The sequence below is a fragment of the Pseudophryne corroboree genome, chromosome 5 (genome assembly GCF_028390025.1).
Source record: "Pseudophryne corroboree isolate aPseCor3 chromosome 5, aPseCor3.hap2, whole genome shotgun sequence".
Lineage (NCBI taxonomy): Eukaryota > Metazoa > Chordata > Amphibia > Anura > Myobatrachidae > Pseudophryne > Pseudophryne corroboree.
Genome location: NC_086448.1, coordinates 564,235,129 through 564,262,359, shown reverse-complemented (window position 1 = coordinate 564,262,359; position 27,231 = coordinate 564,235,129). Strand labels below are relative to the sequence as shown.

Sequence of the window (27,231 nt, the reverse complement as noted above, 5' to 3'; positions counted from 1 at the left end):
TATTTAATTTTCCATTCGGATACGGCAGAGCTGCGGACGCGTCCGCATTTTCTCCCTAAGGTGGTATCAGCGTTTCACCTGAACCAGCCTATTGTAGTGCCTGCGGCTACAAGCGACTTGGAGGACTCCAAGTTGTTGGACGTTGTCAGAGCTTTAAAAATATACATTTCAAGGACGGCTGGAGTCAGAAAATCTGACTCGCTGTTTATACTGTATGCACCCAACAAGTTGGGTGCGCCTGCTTCTAAGCAGTCGATTGCTCCTTGGATTTGTAACACAATTCAACTTGCACATTCTGTGGCAGGCCTGCCACAGCCTAAATCTGTTAAGGCCCATTCCACAAGGAAGGTGGGCTCATCTTGGGCGGCTGCCCGAGGGGTCTCGGCATTACAACTCTGCCGAGCAGCTACGTGGTCAGGGGAGAACACGTTTGTAAAATTCTACAAATTTGATACCCTGGCAAAGGAGGACCTGGAGTTCTCTCATTCGGTGCTGCAGAGTCATCCGCACTCTCCCGCCCGTTTGGGAGCTTTGGTATAATCCCCATGGTCCTTTCAGGAACCCCAGCATCCACTAGGACGATAGAGAAAATAAGAATTTACTTACCGATAATTCTATTTCTCGGAGTCCGTAGTGGATGCTGGGCGCCCATCCCAAGTGCGGATTATCTGCAATACTTGTACATAGTTATTGTTAACTAATTCGGGTTATTGTTTAGGGAGCCATCTTTCAGAGGCTCCTCTGTTATCATACTGTTAACTGGGTTTAGATCACAAGTTGTACGGTGTGATTGGTGTGGCTGGTATGAGTCTTACCCGGGATTCAAAATCCTCCCTTATTGTGTACGCTCGTCCGGGCACAGTACCTAACTGGAGTCTGGAGGAGGGTCATAGGGGGAGGAGCCAGTGCACACCACCTGATCTGGAAAAGCTTTACTTTTTGTGCCCTGTCTCCTGCGGAGCCGCTATTCCCCATGGTCCTTTCAGGAACCCCAGCATCCACTACGGACTCCGAGAAATAGAATTATCGGTAAGTAAATTCTTATTATCGTCCTAGTGGATGCTGGGGTTCCTGAAAGGACCATGGGGAATAGCGGCTCCGCAGGAGACAGGGCACAAAAAGTAAAGCTTTAGGATCAGGTGGTGTGCACTGGCTCCTCCCCCTATGACCCTCCTCCAAGCCTCAGTTAGATTTTTGTGCCCGGCCGAGAAGGGTGCAATCTAGGTGGCTCTCCTAAAGAGCTGCTTAGAAAAGTTTAGCTTAGGTTTTTTATTTTACAGTGAGTCCTGCTGGCAACAGGATCACTGCAACGAGGGACTTAGGGGAGAAGAAGTGAACTCACCTGCGTGCAGGATGGATTGGCTTCTTGGCTACTGGACATTAGCTCCAGAGGGACGATCACAGGTACAGCCTGGATGGTCACCGGAGCCTCGCCGCCGGCCCCCTTGCAGATGCTGAAACGAGAAGAGGTCCAGAATCGGCGGCAGAAGACTCCTCAGTCTTCTTAAGGTAGCGCACAGCACTGCAGCTGTGCGCCATTTTCCTCTCAGCACACTTCACACGGCAGTCACTGAGGGTGCAGGGCGCTGGGAGGGGGGCGCCCTGGGAGGCAAATGAAAACCTTTTTTGGCTAAAAATACCTCACATATAGCCTCCGGGGGCTATATGGAGATATTTAACCCCTGCCAGAATCCGTTAAGAGCGGGAGACGAGGCCGCCGAAAAAGGGGCGGGGCCTATCTCCTCAGCACACAGCGCCATTTTCCCTCACAGAAAGGCTGGAGGGAAGGCTCCCAGGCTCTCCCCTGCACTGCACTACAGAAACAGGGTTAAAACAGAGAGGGGGGGCACTAATTGGCGTTAGAAATATATAAAAAAGATGCTATAAGGGAAAACACTTATATAAGGTTGTCCCTATATAATTATAGCGTTTTTGGTGTGTGCTGGCAAACTCTCCCTCTGTCTCTCCAAAGGGCTAGTAGGTCCTGTCCTCTATCAGAGCATTCCCTGTGTGTGTGCTGTGTGTCGGTACGTGTGTGTCGACATGTATGAGGACGATGTTGGTGAGGAGGCGGAGCAATTGCCTGTAATGGTGATGTCACTCTCTAGGGAGTCGACACCGGAATGGATGGCTTATTTAGGGAATTACGTGATAATGTCAACACACGCCAAGGTCGGTTGACGACATGAGACGGCCGACAAACAATTAGTACCGGTCCAGACGTCTCAAAAACACCGTCAGGGGTTTTAAAACGCCCGTTTACTTTAGTCGGTCGACACAGACACAGACAGGGACACTGAATCCAGTGTCGACGGTGAATAAACAAACGTATTCCTTATTAGGGCCACACGTTAAGGGCAATGAAGGAGGTGTTACATATTTCTGATACTACAAGTACCACAAAAGAGGGTATTATGTGGGATGTGAAAAAACTACCGTAGTTTTTCCTGAATCAGATAAATTAAATGAAGTGTGTGATGATGCGTGGGTTCCCCCCGATAGAAAATATGGGCGGTATACCCTTTCCCGCCAGAAGTTAGGGCGCGTTGGGAAACACCCCTTAGGGTGGATAAGGCGCTCACACGCTTATCAGAACAAGTGGCGGTACCGTCTATAGATAGGGCCGTCCTCAAGGAGCCAGCTGACAGGAGGCTGGAAAAATATCATAAAAAGTATATACACACATACTGGTGTTATACTGCGACCAGCGATCGCCTCAGCCTGGATGTGCAGAGCTGGGGTGGCTTGGTCGGATTCCCTGACTAAAAATATTGATACCCTTGACAGGGACAGTATTTTATTGACTATAGAGCATTTAAAGGATGTATTTCTATATATGCGAGATGCACAGAGGGATATTTGCACTCTGGCATCAAGAGTAAGTGCGATGTCCATATCTGCCAGAAGATGTTTATGGACACGACAGTGGTCAGGTGATGCAGATTCCAAACGGCACAAAGGTGTATTGCCGTATAAAGGAAGAGGAGTTATTTGGGGTCGGTCCATCGGACCTGGTGGCCACGGCAACTGCTGGAAAATCCACCGTTTTTACCCTAAGTCACATCTCTGCAGAAAAAGACACCGTCTTTTCAGCTTCAGTCCTTTCGTCCCTATAAGAGTCATATCTGCCCAGGGATAGAGGAAAGGGAAGAAGACTGCAGCAGGCAGCCCATTCCCAGGAACAGAAGCGTTCCAACCCTTCTGACAAGCTCTCAGCATGACGCTGAGACCGTACAGGACCCCTGGATCCTACAAGTAGTATCCCAGGGGTACAGTTTGGAATGTCGAGACGTTTCCCCTGCGCAGGCTCCTGAAGGCTGCTTTACCAAGGTCTCCCTCCGACAAGGAGGCAGTATGGGAAAAAATTCACGAGCTGTATTCCCAGCAGGTGATAATTAAATTACCCCTCCTACAACAAGAAAAGGGGTATTATTCCACACTATATTGTGGTACTGAAGCCAGAAGGCTAGGTGAGACCTATTCTAAATCTAAAAAAATTTGAACACTTACAAAGGTTCAAATCAAGATGGAGTCACTCAGAGCAGTGATAACGAACCGGGAAGAAGGGGACTATCTGGTGTCCCGAGACATCAGGGATGCTTACCTCCATGTCCCAAATTTGCCCTTATCACTAAGGGTACCTCAGGTTCGTGGTACAGAACTGTCACTATCAGTTTCAGACGCTGCCGTTTGGATTGTCTACGGCACCCCGGGTCTTTACCAAGGTAATGGCCGAAATGATGGTTCTTCTTCGAAGAAAAGGCGTCTTAATTATCCCTTACTTGGACGATCTCCTGATAAGGGCAAAGTCCAGGGAACAGTTGGAGGTCGGAGTAGCACTATCTCGGATACTGTTACAACAGCAGGGGTGGATTCTAAAGATTCCAAAATCGCAGCTGATCCCGACAACAAGTCTCCTGTGCTTAGGGATGATTCTGGACACAGTCCAGAAAAAGGTGTTTCTCCCGGAAGAGAAAGCCAGGGAGTTATCCGAGCTAGTCAGGAACCTCCTAAAATCAGTGCATCATTGCACAAGGGCCATGGTAAAAAAATGGTGACTTCCTTCGAAGCAATTCCAGTCGGCAGATTTCATGCAAGAACTTTTTAGTGGGATCTGCTGGACAAATGGTCCGGATCGCATCTTCAGATGCATCAGCGGATAACCCTATATCCAAGGACAAGGGTGTCTCTCCTGTGGTGGTTACAGAGTGCTCATCTTCTAGAGGGCCGCAGATTCGGCATTCAGTTTTGGATGTTGGTGACCACGGAGGCCAGCCCGAGAGGCTGGGGAGCAGTCACACAAGGAAAAAATTTCCAGGGAGTGTGGTCAAGTCTGGAGATTTTTCTCCACATAAATATAGCTAAGGGTAAATTTATAATGCTCTAAGCTTAGCAAGACCTCTGCTTCAAGGTCAGCCGGTATTGATCCAGTGGGATAAAACATCACGGCAGTCGCCCACGTAAATAGACAGGGCGGCACAAGAAGCAGGAGGGCAGTGGCAAAAACTGCAAGGACTTTTCGCTGGGCGGAAAATCATGTGATAGCACTGTCAGCAGTGTTTCATTCCGGGAATGGAAACTGGGAAGCAGACTTCCTCAGTAGGCACGACCTCCACCCGGCAGAGTGGGAACTTCATGGGGAAGTTTTCCACATAATTGTAAACCGTTGGGAATTACCAAAGGTGGACATGATGGCGTCCCGTCTGAACAAAAAACGGGACAGGTATTGCGCCAGGTTAAGAGACCCTCAGGCAATAGCTGTGGACGTTCTGGTAACACCGTGGGTGTACCAGTCGGTGTATGTGTTCCATCCTCTGCTTTTCATACCTAAGGTACTGAGAATTATAAGACGTAGAGGAGTAAGAACTATACTCATGGCTCCGGATTGGCCAAGAAGGACTTGGTACCCGGAACTTCAAGAGATGCTCACAGAGGACTTATGGCCTCTGCCGCTAAGAAGGGACTTGTTTCAGCAAGTACCATGTCTGTTCCAAGACTTACCGCAGCTGCGTTTGACGGCATGGCGGTGGAACGCCGGATCCTAAGGGAAAAGGCATTCAGGAAGAGGTCATTCCTACCCTGGTCAAAGCCAGAAAGGAGGTGACCGCACAACATTATCACCACATGTGGCGAAAATATGTTGCGTGGTGTGAGGCCAGGAAGGCCCCACGAAGAAATCTCAACTCGGTCGATTCCTGCATTTCTTGCAAACAGGAGTGTCTATGGGCTTCAAATTGGGGTCCATTAAGGTTCAAATTTCGGCCCTGTTGATTTTTCTTCCAGAAAGAAGTGGCTTCAGTTCCTGAAGTCCAGAAGTTTGTCAAGGGAGTATTGCATATACAACCCCCTTTTGTGCCTCCAGTGGCACTGTGGGATCTCAACGTAGTTCTGGGATTCCTCAAAACACATTGGTTTAAAACCAGTCAAATCTGTGGATTTGAAGCATCTCACATGAAAAGTGAACATGCTCTTGGACCTGGCCTGGACCAGGCGAGTGTCAAATTGGTGGTTCTTTTTTCTCAAAAAAGCCCATATCTGTTTGTCCATTCGGACAGGGCAGAGCTGCGGACTCGTCCCCAGTTCTCTCCCTAAGGTGGTGTCAGTGTTTCACCTGAACCAGCTTATTGTGGTGTCTTGCGCCTACTAGGGACTTGGAGGACTCCAAGTTGCTAGATGTGGTCAGGGCCCTGAAAATATAGGTTCCAGGACGGCTGGAGTCAGGAAAACTGACTTGCTGTTATCCTGTATGCACCCAACAAACTGGGTGCTCTTGCTTTTAAGCAGACTTTTGCTAGTTGGATGTGTAATACAATTCAGCTTGCACATTCTGTTGCAGGCCTGCCACAGCCAAAATATGTAAATGCCCATTCCACAAGGAAGGTGGGCTCATCTTGGGCGGCTGCCCGAGGGGTCTCGGCTTTACAACTTTGCCGAGCGGCTATTTAGTCAGGGGCAAACACGTTTGTAAAATCCTACAAATTTGATACCCTGGCTAAGGAGGACCTGGAGTTCTCTCATTCGGTGCTGCAGAGTCATCCGCACTCTCCCGCCCGTTTGGGAGCTTTGGTATAATCCCCATGGTCCTTTCAGGAACCCCAGCATCCACTAGGACGATAGAGAAAATAAGAATTTACTTACCGATAATTCTATTTCTCGGAGTCCGTAGTGGATGCTGGGCGCCCATCCCAAGTGCGGATTATCTGCATTACTTGTACATAGTTACAAAAATCGGGTTATTATTGTTGTGAGCCATCTTTTCAGAGGCTCCGCTGTTATCATACTGTTAACTGGGTTCAGATCACAGGTTGTACAGTGTGATTGGTGTGGCTGGTATGAGTCTTACCCGGGATTCATAAATCCTTCCTTATTGTGTACGCTCGTCCGGGCACAGTACCTAACTGAGGCTTGGAGGAGGGTCATAGGGGGAGGAGCCAGTGCACACCACCTGATCCTAAAGCTTTACTTTTTGTGCCCTGTCTCCTGCGGAGCCGCTATTCCCCATGGTCCTTTCAGGAACCCCAGCATCCACTACGGACTCCGAGAAATAGAATTATCGGTAAGTAAATTCTTATTTTTCATTCTACACTGCATCTTTGCTGGATTGAATGACATGTACAGGTGGACTCAGAGCATATTCTCTTTATGCCCTGCAGAGGTTCTCAAACGCGGTCCTCAAGGCACCCCAACAGTCCAGGATTTAGGTATATCCATGGCTCAGCACAGATGGTTAAATCAAATTGACTGAGGTGCTAATTAAGTCACCTGTGGCCAAGCATGGATACATTTAAAACCAGGATCGTTGGGGTGCCTTGAGGACCGTATTTGGGAACCTCTGCCCTACAGTAATACTTTCTAGGCATACTACCCATTGTTTGTAGCTTGTAAAACTTACAATTGCTACAATAAAGTTGTGCTTTATACATATATACATATTGCACAGACCCTATACGTTGATTATATGACCTTATACCTCCAGGAAATTACTTTCATTATTTTGGGAAATTCGAAATACACCAGAGGCCCGTTTTTAATGTATGTTTGTTTCATTTTTTTTTAACTAAGATAATATTGTGTTTTTCAGACATCTCTTGATAACACATCAGGTTCTTGGAAGAGTTCCACCAATTTTGTTTTTAAAAGACAAAGAGGACGCTAAAATACAAGAGGTAGGATTAAGAGAATATTTAAATTATTTTCAAAATTAATTTGTGCAGTTATTGTTAAGGTGCATTTTTACTAGGATCTGAACACCCTTTAGTATCCATCTCACGCTTTCATGGGATGACCCCAGGTTTGAAGTAGGTGAGGAAAGAATGACATGTATCCAATCACCTCATTAGGAAGTTGACAGCAGAGTACTTAAGGTTATGATCTGCAGGAGGCAGCAACCACCATGGGATTTCCATGATTGACAGTGAGGACAAGAATGAGTACAATGGAACAGCAGTGGTGGATGCCTCACTAGGAATGTGCCTAGGGGTGATGCTTGCTGGGGCGGGGCGGGGGGGGGGGGGGGGGGCGCAGCATGCTCACTTGCATGAGATTCCTGCTAGGCCGATGACCTGATGAGGTCAGGTTTTTCATTTTACCATTACAACTTATTTTTTCATTCTGTAACTGGTGAGGGAGGAGGGGACAATATTGGTCAGTTAATTGTGGAGGTGAGGGGGGTATGGTTTGTGTTGCTTTGGCAATTGGGAGGTCCCAACATGAAAGGGGTAGTGACATGATGGGGGGCGACTGATAATATTGTGCCTAGGGGCCGCATGACAAGGGGAAGTTTTATGGTGTGAGAAAGTAATGAAAGCAAACAGGCAGACAGTTACATAGAAGAAACAGGGTCCTTCAGCCGCCTTGAGGGGTGATATGAGGTCTCTGTCAAACTATTGAAGGGAATCTGGCATTAAATGGGTTTGTGGGGGACAGGTCATGGGTTTGTGAAGGACAAGTCATGGGTTTGTGAGGGACAGGTCATGTCAGACTAACTTAATTAGCTTCTACAAGGAAGTGAGCAATAATCTTGATCAAGGAAAAGCAGTGGATGTGGTCTTCCTAGATTTTGCAAAAGCCTTCGATACAGTTCCTCACAGGAGACTGATGATCAAATTAAAGGAGATTGGCCTAGGAAAAACTATTTGCACATGGATAAGCAGCTGGTTGGATAGCAGGGTACAGCGAGTAGTGGTCAACTGAAAGTCCTCAACCTGGTCCCCAGTAGTCAGCGGAATACCACAAGGGTCCGTACTCGGACCACTACTGTTCAACATATTTATCAATGACCTAAAAATAGGCCTGGAAAGCACAGTGTCAATCTTTGCAGATGATACTAAACTGTGTAAGGTAATTAATTCAGAATTGGATGTGGAGTCCTTGCAGAATGATCTATCTAAACTTGAACTCTGGGCGTCTAAATGGAAAATGAGGTTCAATACAGACAAATGCAAGGTTATGCATTTTGGGACTAAAAACAAACGTGCATCCTAGATATTAAATGGGGAACGCCTAGGGGAAACAGAGTTGGAAAAAGATTTGGAGGTATTCATTGATAATAGGCTTAATAACCGTACACAATGTCAAAACGCAGTAAAGAAGGCAAGTAAGGTGCTAGCGTGCATAAAAAGGGGAATTGAGACAAGGGACTCGGATGTAATCATGCCGCTGTATAAGACATTGGTACGTCCGCACCTGGAATATGGTGTTCAGTTTTGGGCACCATTGTATAAAAAAGACATCAGTGAACTCGAAAGTGTTCAAAGGCGAGCTACTAAATTGATTAAAGGCCTAGAAGGACTGGACTATAAGGAAAGACTTACTAGGCTGAATATGTATACACTAGAAAAGAGGCGCCTAAGAGGAGATATTATTAATATCTTCAAATATGTAAAAGGGACATCACAAAGAGTTATCAGAGGAATTATTTATTAAAAGAACACAGTTTAGGACACGTGGGCACTCGCTGCGACTGGAGGAGAGAAAGTTCCGAATGCAACGGAGGAAAGGGTTCTTCACTGTTAGGGCAATCAGGATGTGGAATTCCCTGCCAGGGAAGGTGGTAATGGCGGACTCTGTAATTGGATTTAAAAAAGGAATGGATACATTTCTGAATGAAAAAGCTATCCAAGGTTATAATACTTAAAATATCAACGTTGTTAATCGGGGGTAACATGAGTTATAGTAGCTAAATAGTCATAAAACATTATTTAGCAAGTATGTAGAATCATCACAACTTAAAACAGGTTGAACACGATGGGCAATTTGCCTCTATTCAACCTCAAATACTATGTTACTATGTTAAATGCACCGCTACATTAAACTAAGTTCATACTATAATTTTTTGCAGTCTGTAAGTATGAAGCTAAGCTGCAACGTCATACATCTGTGCTGCTATATTGATAAGCTTACAGAAGCTAATTAGGTGTGGTTGAGGTGACCTGTATTTCATACTCATAGAAAGATTATGACGGCAGATAAGAACCACTTTGCCCATCTAGTCTGCCCCTTGTTTACCCTTTTTGTTACCTCAAACCGTATTAGATCCTTGGTTCTTTGTAAGAATATCCTTACGTCTATCCCAAGCATGTTTAAATTGCTCTATTTTATTAGCCTCTACCACCTCTGATAGGAGGCTATTCCACTTTTTCACTACCCTTTCTTTGAAGTATTGTTTCCTCAAGTTTTCCCTGAACCCTACTGTACCTCCTTCCAGTTTCAGTGCATGTCCTCGTGTTCTGATACTTCTCTTCCTTTGAAAAATGTCTCCCTCCTGTGCCTTGTTAAAACCCTTCATATATTTGAAAGTTTCTATCATGTCTTCCCTTTCCCTTCTCTGCTCTAAACTATACATATAAAGATCTTTCCTGGTTAGTTTTGTGATGTACTGTAGGCCATGACCCATTTTAGTTGCCTTACTTTGTAAGTCTCTAATCTAATGTATTAATATCCTTCTGGAGATATGGGGGTATATGCAATTGCGGTCGAATTCCCGAAATTGTCGAAAAACTGGACTTTTTCGCCAAAAAAAAAAAATCGACAATGCAATTCAGTACTTTCCGTCAAAAAAACGGACTTTCAAAATTCGACTTTTTGAAATTCGACATTTCTGCAATGGTACAAATGCGGCAATTCGCCAAAAGTATATTCAATTGAAGTTTGGAAATTCGACAACAGTGCTTTTAGACAGTAAATTCGTCATTTTCAATCCGCCACACTTTGGTGGGGGAATCTAATAAAAAAAATTGAAAACATGTTTTTTTGGGTGTTTTTTTTATTGGTAATAGCATATCTATTTATATCAGAAGGGATTAGGTAATTGGTTTGTCTATTTTGGAGCCACAAGTATTATTTATATATTTTATATATTTTTAAAAAAATTATTATTATTTTTTTTTAAATGGAATGGTAAAATCCCGAAAATAAATGGCGTGGGGTCCCCCCTCCAAAGCATAACCAGCCTCGGGCTCTTCGAGCCAGTCCTGGTTCTAAAAATCTGGGGGGGAAATTACAGGGGATCCCCCGTATTTTTAAAACCAGCACCGGGCTCTGCGCCTGGTGCTGGTGCAAAAAATACAGGGGACAAAAAGAGTAGGGGTCCCCCGTATTTTTTACACCAGCATCGGGCTCCACTAGCTGGACAGATAATGCCACATCCGGGGGTCACTTTTATACAGCGCCCTGCGGCCGTGGCATTAAATATCCAACTAATCACCCCTGGCCGGGGTACCCTGGGGGAGTGGGGACCCCTTCAATCAAGGGGTCCCCCCCCCCCAGCCACCCAAGGGCCAGGGGTGAAGCCTGAGGCTACAAGTCCCAGCAAGCCTCCCCCGCAAGCTGGTACTTGGAGAACCACAAGTACCAGCATGCGGGAGAAAAACGGGCCCGCTGGTACCTGTAGTTCTACTGGGAAAAAAATACCCAAATAAAAACAGGACACGCACACCTTGAAAGTACAACTTTATTTCACACCTGCCGACACACACATACTTACCTATGTTGACACGACGTTCGGTCCACTTGTCCAAGTAGAATCCGGGGTACCTGTGAATAAAATTAAACTCACCTGATCCAGTGTCCAGGTATAATCCACGTACTTGCCAAAACAACAAAACGGCAACCCGGACCAAACGGACTGAAAGGGGTCCCATGTTTACACATAGGACCCCTTTCCACGAATGCAGAGACCCCCTCCCGTGACTGCTGTCACAGAAAGGTCTCTTCAGCCAATCAGCGAGCGCAACGTCCTGGCACTCTGCTGATTGGCTGTATGCGCGTCTGCTGTCAGACAGCGCATCGCAAAGCCTCTCCATTATATTCAATGGTGGGAACTTTGCGGGTAGCGGTGAGGTCACCCGTGGTCAGCGGCTGACCGCGGGTAACTCCACTGCTACCCGCAAAGTTCCCACCATTGAAACTAATGGAGGGAGCTGTGCGATGCGCTGTCTGACAGCAGACGCGCATACAGCCAATCAGGTGAGTGCCACGAAGTAGCGCTTCCTGGTTGGCTGAAGGGACCTTCTGTGACAGCAGTCACGTGGGGTCCCGGCATTCGTGGAAAGGGGTCCCATGTGTAAACATGGGACCCCTTTCAGTCAGTTTGGTCCGGGTTGCCGTTTTGTTGTTTTGCCAAGTACGTGGATATAACCTGGACACTGGATTGAGGTGAGTATAATTTTATTCACAGGTACCCCGGATTCTTCAGTGACGAGGGGGGCGTGGCAGTCGGCGGGTCAACATAGGTAAGTATGTGTGTGTCTCGGCATGTATGAAATAAAGTTTTACTTTCACGGTGTGTGTCTCCTGTTTTTATTTGGGTATTTTCTCTGACGTCCTAGTGGATGCTGGGAACTCCGAAAGGACCATGGGGAATAGCGGCTCCGCAGGAGACTGGGCACAACTAAAGAAAGCTTTTAGGTCACCTGGTGTGCACTGGCTCCTCCCACTATGACCCTCCTCCAAGCCTCAGTTAGATTTTGTGCCCGGCCGAGGTTGGATGCACACTAGGGGCTCTCCTGAGCTTCTAAAAAGAAAGTATATAATTAGGTTTTTTATTTTACAGTGAGACCTGCTGGCAACAGGCTCACTGCAGCGAGGGACTAAGGGGAGAAGAAGCGAACCTACCTGCTTGCAGCTAGCTTGGGCTTCTTAGGCTACTGGACACCATTAGCTCCAGAGGGATCGACCGCATGGAACTGGCCTTGGTGTTCGGTCCCGGAGCCGCGCCGCCGTCCCCCTTACAGAGCCAGAAGCAAGAAGAGGTCCGGAAAATCGGCGGCAGAAGACATCAGTCTTCACCAAGGTAGCGCACAGCACTGCAGCTGTGCGCCATTGCTCCTCATACACACTTCACACTCCGGTCACTGAGGGTGCAGGGCGCTAGGGGGGGGGGGGGGGCGCCCTGAGCAGCAATAAAAACACCTTGGCTGGCAAAAATACCACAATATATAGCCCCAGAGGCTATATATGTGATAATTACCCCTGCCAGAATCCATAAAAAAGCGGGAGAAAAGTCCGTGAAAAAGGGGCGGAGCTATCTCCTTCAGCACACTGGCGCCATTTCTCCCTCACAGCTCCGCTGGAAGGAAGCTCCCTGGCTCTCCCCTGCAGTCTACACTACAGAAAAGGGTAAAAAAGAGAGGGGGGGCACTAAATTTAGGCGCAGTATATATAACAGCAGCTATATGGGACATAATTCAGTTAGTCCCTGCATTATATAGCGCTCTGGTGTGTGCTGGCATACTCTCACTCTGTCTCCCCAAAGGGCTTTTGTGGGTCCTGTCCTCTGTTAGAGCATTCCCTGTGTGTGTGCGGTGTGTCGGTACGGCTGTGTCGACATGTTTGATGCGGATAATGATGTGGAGGCGGAGCAGATGCCTATAGAAGGGATGTCACCCCCTGCGGGGCAGACACCTGAGTGGATGGACTTATGGAAGGAATTGCGTGCACGTGTCGACTCCTTACACAAAAAATTTGACGACATGCCAAATGCGGGACAGCCGGCTTCTCAGCTCGTGCCTGTCCAGGCGTCTCAAAGGCCATCGGGGGCTCTAAAACGCCCGCTACCTCAGATGGCAGACGCGGATGTCGACACGGATACTGACACCAGTGTCGACGACGATGAGTCTAGTCTAATGTCCACTAAGGCCATTCGTTGCATGATTGAAGCAATGAAAGAGGTGTTACAAATTTCTGATATAAACCCAGGTACCACTAAAAAGGGTATTATGTTTGGGGAGAAAAAACTACCCGTAGTTTTTCCCCCATCAGAAGAATTAAATGAAGTGTGTGAAGAAGCGTGGGCTTTCCCTGATAAAAGATTGGTAATCTCTAAGAAGTTACTAATGGCGTACCCTTTCCCGCCAGAGGATAGGTCACGTTGGGAGACACCCCCTAGGGTGGATAAAGCGCTCACACGTTTGTCTAAAAAGGTGGCACTACCGTCTCCGGATACGGCCGCCCTCAAGGAACCTGCTGATAGAAAGCAGAAGGCGATCCTGAAGTCTGTATATACACACTCAGGCATTATACTTAGGCCAGCTATTGCGTCAGCATGGATGTGCAGTGCTGCCGCTGCGTGGTCAGATTCCCTGTCAGGAAATATTGACACCCTAGGCAGGGACACTATTCTGCTAACCATAGAGCATATAAAAGACTCAGTCTTATACATGAGAGATGCACAGAGGGAGATCTGCCGGCTGGCATCTAAAATAAGTGCATTGTCCATTTCTGCTAGGAGAGGCTTATGGACTCGCCAGTGGACAGGGGATGCAGATTCAAAAAGGCACATGGAAGTTTTGCCTTATAAGGGTGAGGAGTTATTTGGGGATGGTCTCTCTGACCTAGTTTCCACAGCAACTGCTGGGAAGTCAGCATTTTTACCCCATGTTCCCTCACAGCCTAAAAAGGCGCCGTTTTATCAGGTACAGTCCTTTCGGACTCAGAAAAACAGGCGTGGCAAAGGCGGGTCCTTTCTGTCCAGAGGCAGAGGTAGGGGAAAAAGGCTGCAACAAACAGGTTCCCAGGAGCAAAAGTCCTCCCCCGCTTCTTCCAAGTCCGCCGCATGACGGTGGGGCTCCACAGGCGGAGCCAGGTACGGTGGGGGGCCGCCTCAAAAAATTTCAGCGATCAGTGGGCTCGCTCACAGGTGGATCCCTGGATCCTGCAAATAGTATCTCAAGGGTACAAACTGGAATTCGAGCCGTCTCCACCCCACCGGTTCCTAAAATCTGCCTTGCCGATTACTCCTTCAGACAGGGAGGCTGTGCTAGCGGCAATTCACAAGCTGTATTCCCAGCAGGTGATAATCAAGGTGCCCCTACTTCAACAAGGACGGGGTTACTATTCCACACTGTTTGTGGTACCGAAACCGGACGGTTCGGTGAGACCCATTTTAAATGTGAAATCCTTGAACACATACATAAAAAAATTCAAGTTCAAGATGGAATCGCTCAGGGCGGTTATTGCAAGCCTGGACGAGGGGGATTACATGGTATCCCTGGACATCAAGGATGCTTACCTGCATGTCCCCATTTACTATCCTCACCAGGAGTACCTCAGATTTGTGGTACAGGATTGCCATTACCAATTCCAGACGCTGCCGTTTGGACTCTCCACGGCACCGAGGGTGTTTACCAAGGTAATGGCGGAAATGATGATACTCCTTCGAAGAAAGGGAGTTTTAATTATCCCGTACTTGGACGATCTCCTAATAAAGGCGAGGTCCAAGGAGCAGTTGTTGGTGGGAGTAGCACTATCTCAGGAGGTGCTACACCAGCACGGTTGGATTCTGAATATTCCAAAATCACAGCTGGTTCCGACGACACGTCTACTGTTCCTGGGTATGATTCTGGATACAGTCCAGAAAAAAGTGTTTCTCCCGGAGGAGAAAGCCAAGGAGCTGTCATCTCTAGTCAGAGACCTCCTGAAACCAAAACAGGTATCGGTGCATCACTGCACGCGGGTCCTGGGAAAGATGGTGGCTTCTTACGAAGCAATTCCTTTCGGCAGGTTCCATGCCAGAATCTTTCAGTGGGACCTGTTGGACCGGATCGTATCTTCAGATGCATCGCCTAATAACCCTGTCTCCAAGAACCAGGGTGTCTCTGCTGTGGTGGCTGCAGAGTGCTCATCTTCTAGAGGGCCGCAGATTCGGCATACAGGACTGGGTCCTGGTGACCACGGATGCCAGCCTTCGAGGCTGGGGGGCAGTCACACAGGGAAGAAACTTCCAAGGACTATGGTCGAGTCAGGAGACTTCCCTACACATAAATATTCTGGAACTAAGGGCCATTTACAATGCCCTAAGTCAGGCAAAATCCCTGCTTCTACACCAGCCGGTACTGATCCAGTCAGACAACATCACGGCAGTCGCCCATGTAAATCGACAGGGCGGCACAAGAAGCAGGTTGGCAATGGCAGAAGCCACAAAGATTCTCCGATGGGCGGAAAATCACGTAACATAGTATCTGAGGTTGAAAAAAGACAATTGTCCATCGAGTTCAACCTATTTGTGGTGTCCTATGCATGATGATTTGACTAAAATTTCTGACTGATGCTGCTGTCAGCCATTGCATTTTATCCCTATTTATAGTAACTATAGTGCATGACTATGCACCATACCCCTGGATATCCTTTTCCAATAGGAATTTATCTAACCCATTCTTAAAGGTGTTGACAGATTCCGCCATTACAACTCCCTCGGGCAGGGAATTCCAAACACGTATTGTCCTTACCGTGAAAAAGCCTTTACGCCGTATTGTGCGGAATCTCCTCTCCTCTAACCTGAGCGAGTGTCCACGAGTCCTCTGTGTTGATCTAACCAAAAACAGGTCCCGCGCAAGCTCTGTGTATTGTCCCCTTATATATTTGTAGATGTTGATCATATCCCCTCTTAGTCTCCGCTTTTGCAATGTAAACATGCCTAGTCTTTCAAGCCTTTCCTTGTATTCCATCGTCTCCATGCCCTTAATTAGTTTGGTCGCCCTCCTCTGTACCTTTTCAAGCTCCAGGATATCCTTTTTGTAGTACGGTGCCCAGAACTGTACACAGTATTCAAGGTGTGGCCTCACTAGTGATTTATATAACGGGAGTATAATACTCTCGTCCCTAGCATCAATACCCCGTTTTATGCATGCTAATATCTTATTAGCCTTCTTTGCTGCAGTCCTACTTTGGATACTACTTCTTAGCTTGCTATCTATGAGGACACCTAAGTCCTTTTCCAGTACAGAATCCCCTAATTTTACCCCATTTAGTAGGTAGGTGTAATTTTTGTTCTTGTTACCACAGTGCATTACCTTACACTTGTCTGTGTTGAAGCGCATTCTCCATTTGGCTGCCCATGCTTCTAATTTAACTAAGTCGTTCTGAAGAGACTCGGCATCCTCCTCTGTATTTATAGCCTTACATAATTTGGTATCATCTGCAAAAATTGACACCATGCTCTCTAGACCTTCTGTTAGGTCGTTAATGAAAATATTGAACAATAGCGGTCCTAATACTGAGCCTTGCGGCACACCACTTAGCACTTCAGTCCAAGTTGAAAAAGATCCATTAACCACAACGCGCTGCTTCCTATTATCTAACCAGTTTTTGACCCAAGTGCATATTGTGCTTCCTAGCCCTGATTCTTGTAGCTTGTATATAAGTCTCATGTGTGGTACAGTATCGAACGCTTTGGCAAAGTCTAAAAAGATTACATCCACGTCTTTATCCTGATCTAGGTTTGCGCTTACTGTTTCATAAAAGCCAAGTAAGTTGGTTTGACAGGATCTGTCCTTCATAAACCCATGTTGATTCCTTTTAATGACCTTATTGGTTTCAAGGAACTTCTGAATACTATCTCTTAGAATACCTTCCAATACTTTCCCCACTATAGATGTAAGACTAACTGGTCTATAATTACCTGGTTCAGCTTTACTTCCCTTTTTGAATATAGGCACTACTTCCGCTATACGCCAGTCTTTGGGAACCATACCTGATATAACTGAATCCTCAAAGATCAAAGATAGCGGTTTTGCCAGTTCAGAGTGAAGCTCCATTAGAACCCTTGGATGAATACCATCGGGCCCTGGTGATTTATTAATCTTTAAATGTTTTAATCGGTCACAGACTACTTCCTCGCTTAAATAAGTACCTATCAGTGTGATATTGTCATTATTGAGATTGTGTGTCAGTCCCTGAATTGGGTCCTCTCTAGTGAATACTGTTGAAAAAAACTCATTTAGTGTGTCCGCTATGTCATTATCATTTTTGCTTAAGACTCCCAACTTGTCTTTCAAAGGGCCTATACTCTCCTTTTTTAATCTCTTGCTATTAATGTATTTAAAGAATTTTTTGGGATTCGCTTTGCTTTCCTTTGCTACTAGTTTTTCAGTTTCTACTTTAGCCGCTCTTATTTCCTTTTTGCAATTTTTGTTACATTCCTTATAGTGCTGAAATAACTCTGCATCCCCGTCAGATTTGTATTTTTTAAATGCTCGCCTTTTCTTGCCCATAAGTTCCTTAATCTTTTTGTTAAGCCACATCGGTTTATGATTTTTACTAGCACTGTCAGCAGTGTTCATTCCGGGAGTGGACAACTGGGAAGCAGACTTTCTCAGCAGGCACGACCTCCACCCGGGAGAGTGGGGACTTCATCCAGAAGTCTTCACGCTGATTGTAAATCGATGGGAACGGCCACAGGTGGACATGATGGCGTCCCACCTAAACAAAAAACTAGAGAGATATTGCGCCAGGTCAAGGGACCCTCAGGCGATAGCTGTGGACGCTCTAGTGACACCGTGGGTGTACCAGTCAGTTTATGTGTTCCCTCCTCTGCCTCTCATACCAAGGGTACTGAGAATAATAAGAAAACGAGGAGTAAGAACAATACTCGTGGTTCCGGATTGGCCAAGACGAGCGTGGTACCCGGAACTTCAAGAGATGATCTCAGAGGACCCATGGCCTCTGCCGCTCAGACAGGACCTGCTGCAGCAGGGGCCCTGTCTGTTCCAAGACTTACCGCGGCTGCGTTTGATGGCATGGCGGTTGAACGCCGGATCCTGAAGGAAAAGGGCATTCCGGAGGAAGTCATTCCTACGCTGATTAAAGCCAGGAAAGATGTAACTGCAAAGCATTATCACCGCATATGGCGGAAATATGTTGCTTGGTGTGAGGCCAAAAAGGCCCCAACAGAGGAATTTCAACTAGGTCGATTTCTGCATTTCCTACAAGCAGGAGTGACTATGGGCCTGAAATTAGGCTCCATTAAGGTACAGATCTCGGCTCTGTCGATTTTCTTCCAGAAAGAACTAGCTTCACTACCTGAAGTTCAGACGTTTGTGAAAGGAGTGCTGCATATTCAGCCCCCGTTTGTGCCTCCAGTGGCACCTTGGGATCTCAACGTGGTGTTGAGTTTCTTAAAATCACATTGGTTTGAGCCACTTAAAACCGTGGATCTAAAATATCTCACGTGGAAAGTGGTCATGTTATTGGCCTTGGCTTCAGCCAGGAGTGTGTCAGAATTGGCAGCTTTGTCATGTAAAAGCCCTTATCTGATTTTCCATATGGATAGGGCGGAATTGAGGACTCGTCCCCAGTTTCTCCCTAAGGTGGTATCAGCTTTTTACTTGAACCAACCTATTGTGGTGCCTGCGGCTACTAGGGACTTGGAGGATTCCAAGTTACTGGACGTAGTCAGGGCCTTGAAAATGTATGTTTCCAGGAAGGCTAGAGTCAGGAAAACTGACTCGCTATTTATCCTGTATGCACCCAACAAACTGGGTGCTCCTGCTTCTAAGCAGACTATTGCTCGCTGGATTTGTAGCACAATTCAGCTGGCGCATTCTGTGGCTGGACTGCCGCATCCTAAATCAGTAAAAGCCCATTCCACAAGGAAGGTGGGCTCATCTTGGGCGGCTGCCCGAGGGGTCTCGGCTTTACAACTTTGCCGAGCTGCTACTTGGTCAGGGGCAAACACGTTTGCAAAATTCTACACATTTGATACCCTGGCTGAGGAGGACCTTGAGTTCTCTCATTCGGTGCTGCAGAGTCATCCGCACTCTCCCGCCCGTTTGGGAGCTTTGGTATAATCCCCATGGTCCTTTCGGAGTTCCCAGCATCCACTAGGACGTCAGAGAAAATAAGATTTTACTCACCGGTAAATCTATTTCTCGTAGTCCGTAGTGGATGCTGGGCGCCCATCCCAAGTGCGGATTGTCTGCAATACTTGTACATAGTTATTGTTAACTAAAGGGTTATTGTTGAGCCATCTGTTAAGAGGCTCAGGTGTTTTCATACTGTTAATCTGGGTATAGTATCACGAGTTATACGGTGTGATTGGTGTGGCTGGTAGGAGTCTTACCCGGGATTCAAAATCCTTCCTTATTATGTCAGCTCGTCCGGGCACAGTGTCCTAACTGAGGCTTGGAGGAGGGTCATAGTGGGAGGAGCCAGTGCACACCAGGTGACCTAAAAGCTTTCTTTAGTTGTGCCCAGTCTCCTGCGGAGCCGCTATTCCCCATGGTCCTTTCGGAGTTCCCAGCATCCACTACGGACTACGAGAAATAGATTTACAGGTGAGTAAAATCTTATTTTTTTTCCAGTAGAACTACAGGTACCAGCGGGCCCGTTTTTCTCCCGCATGCTGGTACTTGTGGTTCTCCAAGTACCAGCTTGCGGGGGAGGCTTGCTGGGACTTGTAGTACTACTGGAAAAAACAATATTTCATTTTTCCAAAGGCTATCAGCCCCCCATCCGCAGCCCTTGGATGGGGGGGACAGCCTCGGGCTTTACCCCTGGCCTTTGGGTGGCTGGGGGACCCCTTGACTAAAGGGGTCCCCACTCCCCCAGGGTACCCCGGCCAGGGGTGACTAGTTGGATATTTAATGCCACGGCCGCAGGGCGCTGTATAAAAGTGACCCCCGGCTGTGGCATTATCTGTCCAGCTAGCGGAGCCCGATGCTGGTGTAAAAAATACGGGGGACCCCTACTCTTTTTGTCCCCCGTATTTTTTGCACCAGCACCAGGCGCAGAGCCAGTGCTGGTTTTAAAAATACGGGGGATCCCCTGTCATTTTTCCCCCTGGATTTTTAGAACCAGGACCGGCTCAAAGAGCCCGAGGCTGGTTATGCTTTGGAGGGGGGACCCCACGCAATGTTTTTTCCCATTTTTTAAAAATCGGAACAAAATCCGTCAAATCGGCCGTTTTTCGTCAGCGGGACTGTCTAATCCGTTTTTTATTGAATATGGTCAATTTCGGCACCCACTTGCCGAAATTAGACGGTCGAATTGTGTCGAATTAAAAAACGGCCGAAAAATTGTCGCGATTCGCCGCTAATTGCATATACCCCATGACCTCCAGAACTGAACACTGCATTCTAGATAAGGCCGTACCAATGACCTATACAGTGGCATTATTACTTCTTTCTTTCTGCTGCTGATTCCTCTCCCTCTGCAACCAAACATCTGACTAGCCTTCCTCATTGCTTTGTTACATTGCTTACCTGCCTTTAAGTCACCTGAAATAGAGACTCCTAGACCCCTTTCCTCCTCAGTAGTTTCCATTATAATGCCATTAATACTATATTTAGCCTTTGGATTTTTAAGACCCAAGTGCATAATTTTGCATATTTTGTGCATTAGATTGTAGTTGTCACACTTTTGCCCATTCCTCTATACATAGATCATCACTGATTTGTTTTACCCCTCCTGGTGTGTCTACCCTGTTGCATACCTTTTTGTGTCATCGCAAAAAGGCATACTTTCCATTCAGTACCATTTGCAGTGTCACCAACAAACTTTATAAAGCACTGGTCCAAGTACAGATCCCTGGGGTACTCCATTCACTACAACTGCCTGTTTTCTATCCTGCAACCAATGAAATGAAAAATAAATGTTATGATTACTGCCAAGATAGAAGCAATCAACATTTCTGATGCTTGTTTGAGTAAACCGTTATATGCCACTTGTGCTCTCAGCCACTAATGTGATGTGGCTTATTGGTCCAAGCTATCTCCTTTTGTTCAGCCAAATTGTACATGGATTCTGACATTTGCATTAAGCGCTGACAAACTAGATTGACCTTTGCATGACCAGTGTTTCTGATAGCCCCATAATGCCCCACATGGGGCATTGGCATGAAGTAGAATCAGCCAGCAGTTTTTTACTAAGTAAGCTGCTGGCTGCTTCTCCTCCATGTTGGTGTTTCACTGGGAGTGAGACACATTACAGCCAAGAACCACACTTCCAGTTTCAGGAGGAGAGGCTGCGGCTCCCACCTTTCCCTGCTGAGCTAACTAGCAATGATTGGGGAGCAACACGAGGCAGCTATCAATAGGTGGCAGCATCTCCTAGGGCATCCCCAGGACTAACGCTGGCGCTGTTCTGCACCTAGCTCCAAACATGGCAGTCTGCTCAAAAGGGTGCAGAAAACTGTTCTTGCAATATTTGGCTTATTATAAAGGCTGCAGTTATTCCATGCATGTCATTTATCTCTACATAGTTCTATTAAAATATATATTAACGTCAAATTGTGATTTCTTTTCATTTAACACACAGGTTGAAGAATTGTTGGCTACTTTAGACTTTGGAGACAACTATGATACAGCAATCAAATGTGGGGATGTACCCAGGTACATAGTGCCAGCATACTCCATAGCAATATGGGGTTGGGGACAAACACTGCAATGAAACAAAACTGGATACTAGACAAAACTTTGCTCACAAACCATAGAAAGAAATACAAAGAAATAGGAGTTTGATGCATGAGGTTAGGTGCCACATATTGCAAAACTAAGTGTTTTACAGTGGCTGAATTAAAAAGAAAAAAAAATGGGTGTATATATATATATATATATATATATAGTGGAAGAAACGAGGCGGCACTCAGAGACTTTTCACTTCAATCATGTAATTGTGCAAATGGTCACATCAACGTTTCGGTGACCTGGTCCCCGAAACGTTGATGTGACCATTTGCACAATTACATGATTGAAGTGAAAAGTCTCTGAGTGCCGCCTCGTTTCTTCCACTGCATACCACCGGTTCCCGGTTGGGGAGGGCACCAGAGAGGCATCAGTCCAGCATTGGACTTCGTGGAGTGCCGGAGCAGCTGCTTTCTCTTTCTCTCTCTCTCTCTCTCTCTGTGTGTGTGTGTGTGTGTGTGTGTGTGTGTGTGTGTGTGTGTGTATGTATATATATATATATATATATATATATATATATATATATATATATATGAGAAAAAGAAAGAAAAGGATCTGTTTCTGGTGCACAAATATATATATAATATTTAAAAAAAAATATTATTGAGCCAGTGTAAAATACTTAGTAGGGATGTGTGATCCATACAGTTGATAGATGGTTTATGAGCATTGATGGAGAATAAATGTAAGTTTGTGTGATCTGTGTACACTGGCACTGATTGGGTGAAATAGCCTACAGAGAGGTTAAGGAGATTAGTCAGTAATTTACATTTCTTGCCCAAGGAGTTTGGAGACTAGAGGAAAGTCTTAGAGGGTATTTCACAGGCTAAGGTCACCCCCAGGATAAAGTCTTGTAATCCGGAATAGGAGCGCACATGCTAGGTGCAGATCTTGGTAAGGGTGGATTGGTTGAGTTGGTAGTTATGGAGCTGACTAGAGATTTATGTTGGTGCAGTTTTCTTAATGACTATGTTAGTAGCAGTACTTTTTTGGCAGACAATGAAGTGACTGACAGGCTGGAGCAGCAATGGAGTAATAAGCTATTGCAAGGAAAATGGCTCTAGCTGCTGAACTCAAAATATTTTGTTCGGGTAAAGGTCAGTAAGAAGAGAACTGAAATAGTCATGGTGGGAGATAGTGCATAAATGTTGGTGGGAATAGTATTAGATCAGTCTTTAAAAGATTGATTTGACATGGTGAGAGGACGGCCAATATAAAATTAAGGAGAGTGGGTCAACAAAAGTGAAGGGAGATCTGGGTATATAGATTTTATTAAAAATTTTTTAAGCACACAGTGTTATAGGGGAGTAGTTGGCCCAGAACTGAAAACATGCTGTTACTGCTAACTGCTGCTACTGACGGAAACAAAGAGTCGTTTGATAATTAGTATGAGAACCAGGTAATGACAGTGTCTTGTAGACCTAATGAATATAATGTTTATTGAGAACCGTTGTCCATCAGATCAGTAGCTGCATATAGAGGTCCTTGAGCATTTGAAGCAAGTAATAGCCTCATAATAACGTTAGCGCAATCATCTTTTTTGTTGTGCTTACTTTAGAACATTGGACTCTGAATCCCCGTCTGCGGTGTCTGCTGTCTCTGCTACTAGTGTGTTTGGTATTGATCATGTAGAACTTAACAAACAAATTGTTGACTACAAGATGAAAATGAAGGACAGACAAATGGAAAATGATGGAATTGAACTATCAAAGCAACAACAAGAACAGCTGGCAGAAATTAGGAAGCAAAAGCTGCTGAGGAAGAAAATGAAAAAGCAAAAGTGGGCTGTGCAGGATTACATCAATCCACAGGACTATTTGCTGTCTGCAGACAGTGACTTGTACTATGAAGAAGAGTCCGAACTGCAGGAGGACATTGATGATCTGGAAGAGGAGGATGGAGATGGTGTTACCAAATTAAATTAAGTAAACACCTGACAATGGACATACTTGCCATGTGTACTACTTTCTACTCCTAACTATTTACACCATATGACTATTCTAGTTTATGGTGATGGGATTATTAAGAAATGCCTGAGTCTTAAATTGTTAATTTCCTTTGACTGTACTAGAATATTTTTTTATGGTGTGACTCGGAAGCAAAAACATTTCTTATGTAGACTTTTTCCAATAAATGTAATGATTTTGGTAACTTTTTGTTTGATTTTAATGCAACTGCTTTTATTCTACTAAAATATATATATGATTATATTCCTCCTGCTCAAGGAAGTGAGAACAGACTACTATTGAACTGGCAGATGTAGCAAATGTTAAATTGACAATGGTCATGTTACAATTTTAATGCAATGCATCATTTCTTGGTAATAATTACACATTTCTACACATACAATTCCCACGAGCACCCTCCATACAATAGACAGAGCGAGAGAGAGAGATATCAAAAGGATAGAGGGAGGTATAATATTTGCACTACTCCCCTATTGAAACTCCCTCAGCCACCAGCCTGTATTTTATGTTCAGGCTTTCAGGTTTCTGGCAGTCTTTAGCAATGTGCACCTGTCTCTGCTAACAGTGCTGATTCCTGAGGAGAGAAGAAACATTGTTTATTCGCACAAGAACTGCCAGGCTGAGAGAAGCGCCTTTTTGTGATTGACAGGTTAAAAAACCTGGGTGCGACGGATCATTGGCTATCCTAGTCGCCTGTTTTTTGGCTCTGGACCGGTACAGGTCATGGACAGGCGGGAGGTCAACTCCGATGATCTTCTCAGCGGACCTTACCGCTCTTTGGAACTTGCGTTTGTCTCTCTCGCTGGCGGAGCTATACCAGACGATAATCGTGGAGCACAGGACAGATTCTACAATTGCAGAGTAGAAGGAGACTCTGTGGGACGTTAAACTTCTTAAGTTGCCTTAAGAAGAACAGCCTCTGCTGCACCCTTCCGATGGTGGCATTTGCATTTGGTCCCTACTTGAGGTCTCTAGAGATCGTAGTCCCCGGGAACTTGAAGGAGTCCACTAGCGGCACCGGTATTTCTGCAGCGAGGTACACTGGGGTTCCACAGGGATAATATCGGGGTGTAGAGTTGGGTCTTGATCCGAGGCACCAACAGGCTAAAAGCTTTGACTGTTCCCAGGATGCATAGCGCCGCCTCCTCTATAACCCCGCCTCTATGCACAGGAGCTCAGTTTGTAAGTTGGTGCCTGCCTGAGCAGCCCTAAAAAGAGCTTTTAAGAAGACAGAATACTTCAAGGACCGCAGCATTGGCTCACTCCTTGTCAGCGTTTGGGCGTCATTACACACATACTGAGCTGACTTTGGGACTGCTGGGCAATGTCTCCTCTGTAAAGCCGCCTGCATCATCGGCGCTGTGCATTTACAGGACACTTAAGTATTCTACATGTCTTTAGACAGTGTTAGTTAAGAACAAGTGCATACATTCAGGGATATTTTGTACAAGTATCCTGGGATATACATCCAGTCTTTACTGTGCATTGTTATATTTATATATCTACACAGCTTTACTTAGTAGTACAGTTATTTAGTATTGCTAGTCCAGTGCAGTTTTATTGTTATTTGTGATAATTTCTGCATTGTACATGTGACTGTGTGTGTGCCAATAGCTGCTGTGTGATTTCCATTCCGTGTATCTCACATATACTGCTATCCCTATATTCTGTACCCTGAGGGGGGGCTAAGTGCGTCAGGGTTATCATATAATATAATGTTTAACTACTACTCTGGTATTTTTCTCTGTGTATTACACTCACCATATACCTCTTAAATCCTCTGTGTGTGCTCTGCTTATAGTCACACTATACAGGGGGATTTTTGTCAGGTACTTTGCTTATATTGTACTAATTTGCCCTACGCTTTCATATAATGTCAGCTACACAGGGTGGTAATTCTATGGCTGATCCTGCTTCATGCACTGCTAATGCCGTGGATGTCTCAGGGGAAAATATTGCAGCTGAGGGTTCCTGGTGCTGGGGGTCTTATACCCCTCAGTCTACAGCACGGGGGCAACTCATGACCCACCGTAGGCTACTTTTTCTAATTTACTGACTACGCTGGTAACTAGACTTGCGCCCACTATGGGACCTTCTGTGCCATTACAGCCACATATTGTCCCTGCAGTTAATCTGCCATGGGCAGATACTCTGTCCTCACAGTTACAGCAATTAAATCAGTCTTTGGCTAAACAAAATCCTAACCCTCGCCCGCCTGAGACCAAGGGGTCATCTAAGCGGGCCATTACATCCTCACAATCCACACATGTTTCAGATACTTCATCTGATGAAGATGGCGCATATACTGACCCCTCAGACACTGATGCAGATGCTTCTGATGGGGAATCTATAACTCAAGTGGATGTTCCTGACCTCTTGGAGGCTATCAGGCTGATTCTTCAGGTTGATGATGATGAAGAACCCCCAGTTACCTCTAAGAAACCAGATAAGTTCAAGCGTCAGAAGGTTACTAAATTAGTTTTACCACATTCTGACCACTTAGTGGAAATACGTCCAGAATCCTGGGAAAATCCAGGAAAGAAATTCTCCCTGTCTAAGAAGATGCTAGCTCGTTATCCCCTCGCTGCAGAGTAAAGTAAAAGTTGGGAAACACAGCCACCGGTGGACCCACAAGTCACACGTCTGGTGGTATCATCTGCTCTGCCTGTCACTACCGTCACCTCTCTGAAGGAACCGACGGATAAGCGTGTGGAGGGTTGCTTGAAGTCTATTTATTTACACACTAGCTGGAGCTGTACACAGGCCTACTGTTGTGGCCTCTTGGGCTGCTAAAGCTATAGAGGCCTGGGTTCAGGAAGTTGAAGCGGAACTATCGTCTGATTTTCTTGATAATGCTAGACCGTGTCTTTCATACGTTATTACAGCCTCTCATTATATTCAGTAGGCAGCATCTGATGCAGGTATCCTGGCGGCCAAAGCGTCCACTACGTCTATTCTGGCTCGCTGGATCCTCTGGTTGCGGTCCTGGTCTGTAGATCTAGACTCTAAAAATACCTTGGAGGTGATCCCTTTTAAGGGAAACATACTTTTTGGGGAAGCCCTCAATAAGATTGTTGCTGATTTAGCATCTGCTAAGACTGCATGTCTACCTAGTACTACACCTTCGGATCCGAAGGCTAAGAGTACTTCATTTCGTTCCTTTCAGCCTCCAGGTAAAGCAAAGGGTCAGGCGTATCCGAAACAGGCTTGCACTGCCAAATCCACTAAGCACAAACCTAAACATGCCTGGGCTGCCCATCAGCCTGCTTCCAAAACAGACAAGCCTGCTGCATGACGTGGGAGGCCGACTTCAACAATTTGCTCAGGTATGGTTACAGACCACTTCAGACACCTGGGTAAGGGAGGTCATTGCTCACGGATACGCCGTCTCTTCCAAGAAATGTCCCCCTCGCCAGTTTTGCTTGACAAACGTTCCTACGGATCCGGTAAAAGCAAAGACTCTCCATCTGGTGGTACAATCCCTCCTGGACACGGTGCCTCTGTCTCAGAGAGGCAAGGGGTACTATTCAACACTGTTCCTAGTTCCGAAGCCGAATGGTTCTTCCCGGCCCATTCTCAATCTCAAG

At 46.0% G+C, this 27,231-nt stretch overlaps 1 protein-coding gene across 1 annotated transcript in view; it reads left to right on the top strand.

Annotated features, from left to right (window-relative positions):
- Window positions 1-23,828, top strand: part of RBFA (ribosome binding factor A) — a 51,069-nt gene extending 27,241 nt beyond the window's left edge. Inside the window, exons 5-7 of the mRNA XM_063923292.1 lie at window positions 7,082-7,166; window positions 21,532-21,605; window positions 23,236-23,828. Of these exons, the coding sequence (XP_063779362.1) occupies window positions 7,082-7,166; window positions 21,532-21,605; window positions 23,236-23,602 (526 nt within the window). The 3' untranslated portion in view covers window positions 23,603-23,828. The remainder of the gene's footprint in view (window positions 1-7,081; window positions 7,167-21,531; window positions 21,606-23,235) is intronic.
- The last annotated feature ends 3,403 nt before the right edge of the window (window positions 23,829-27,231 follow it).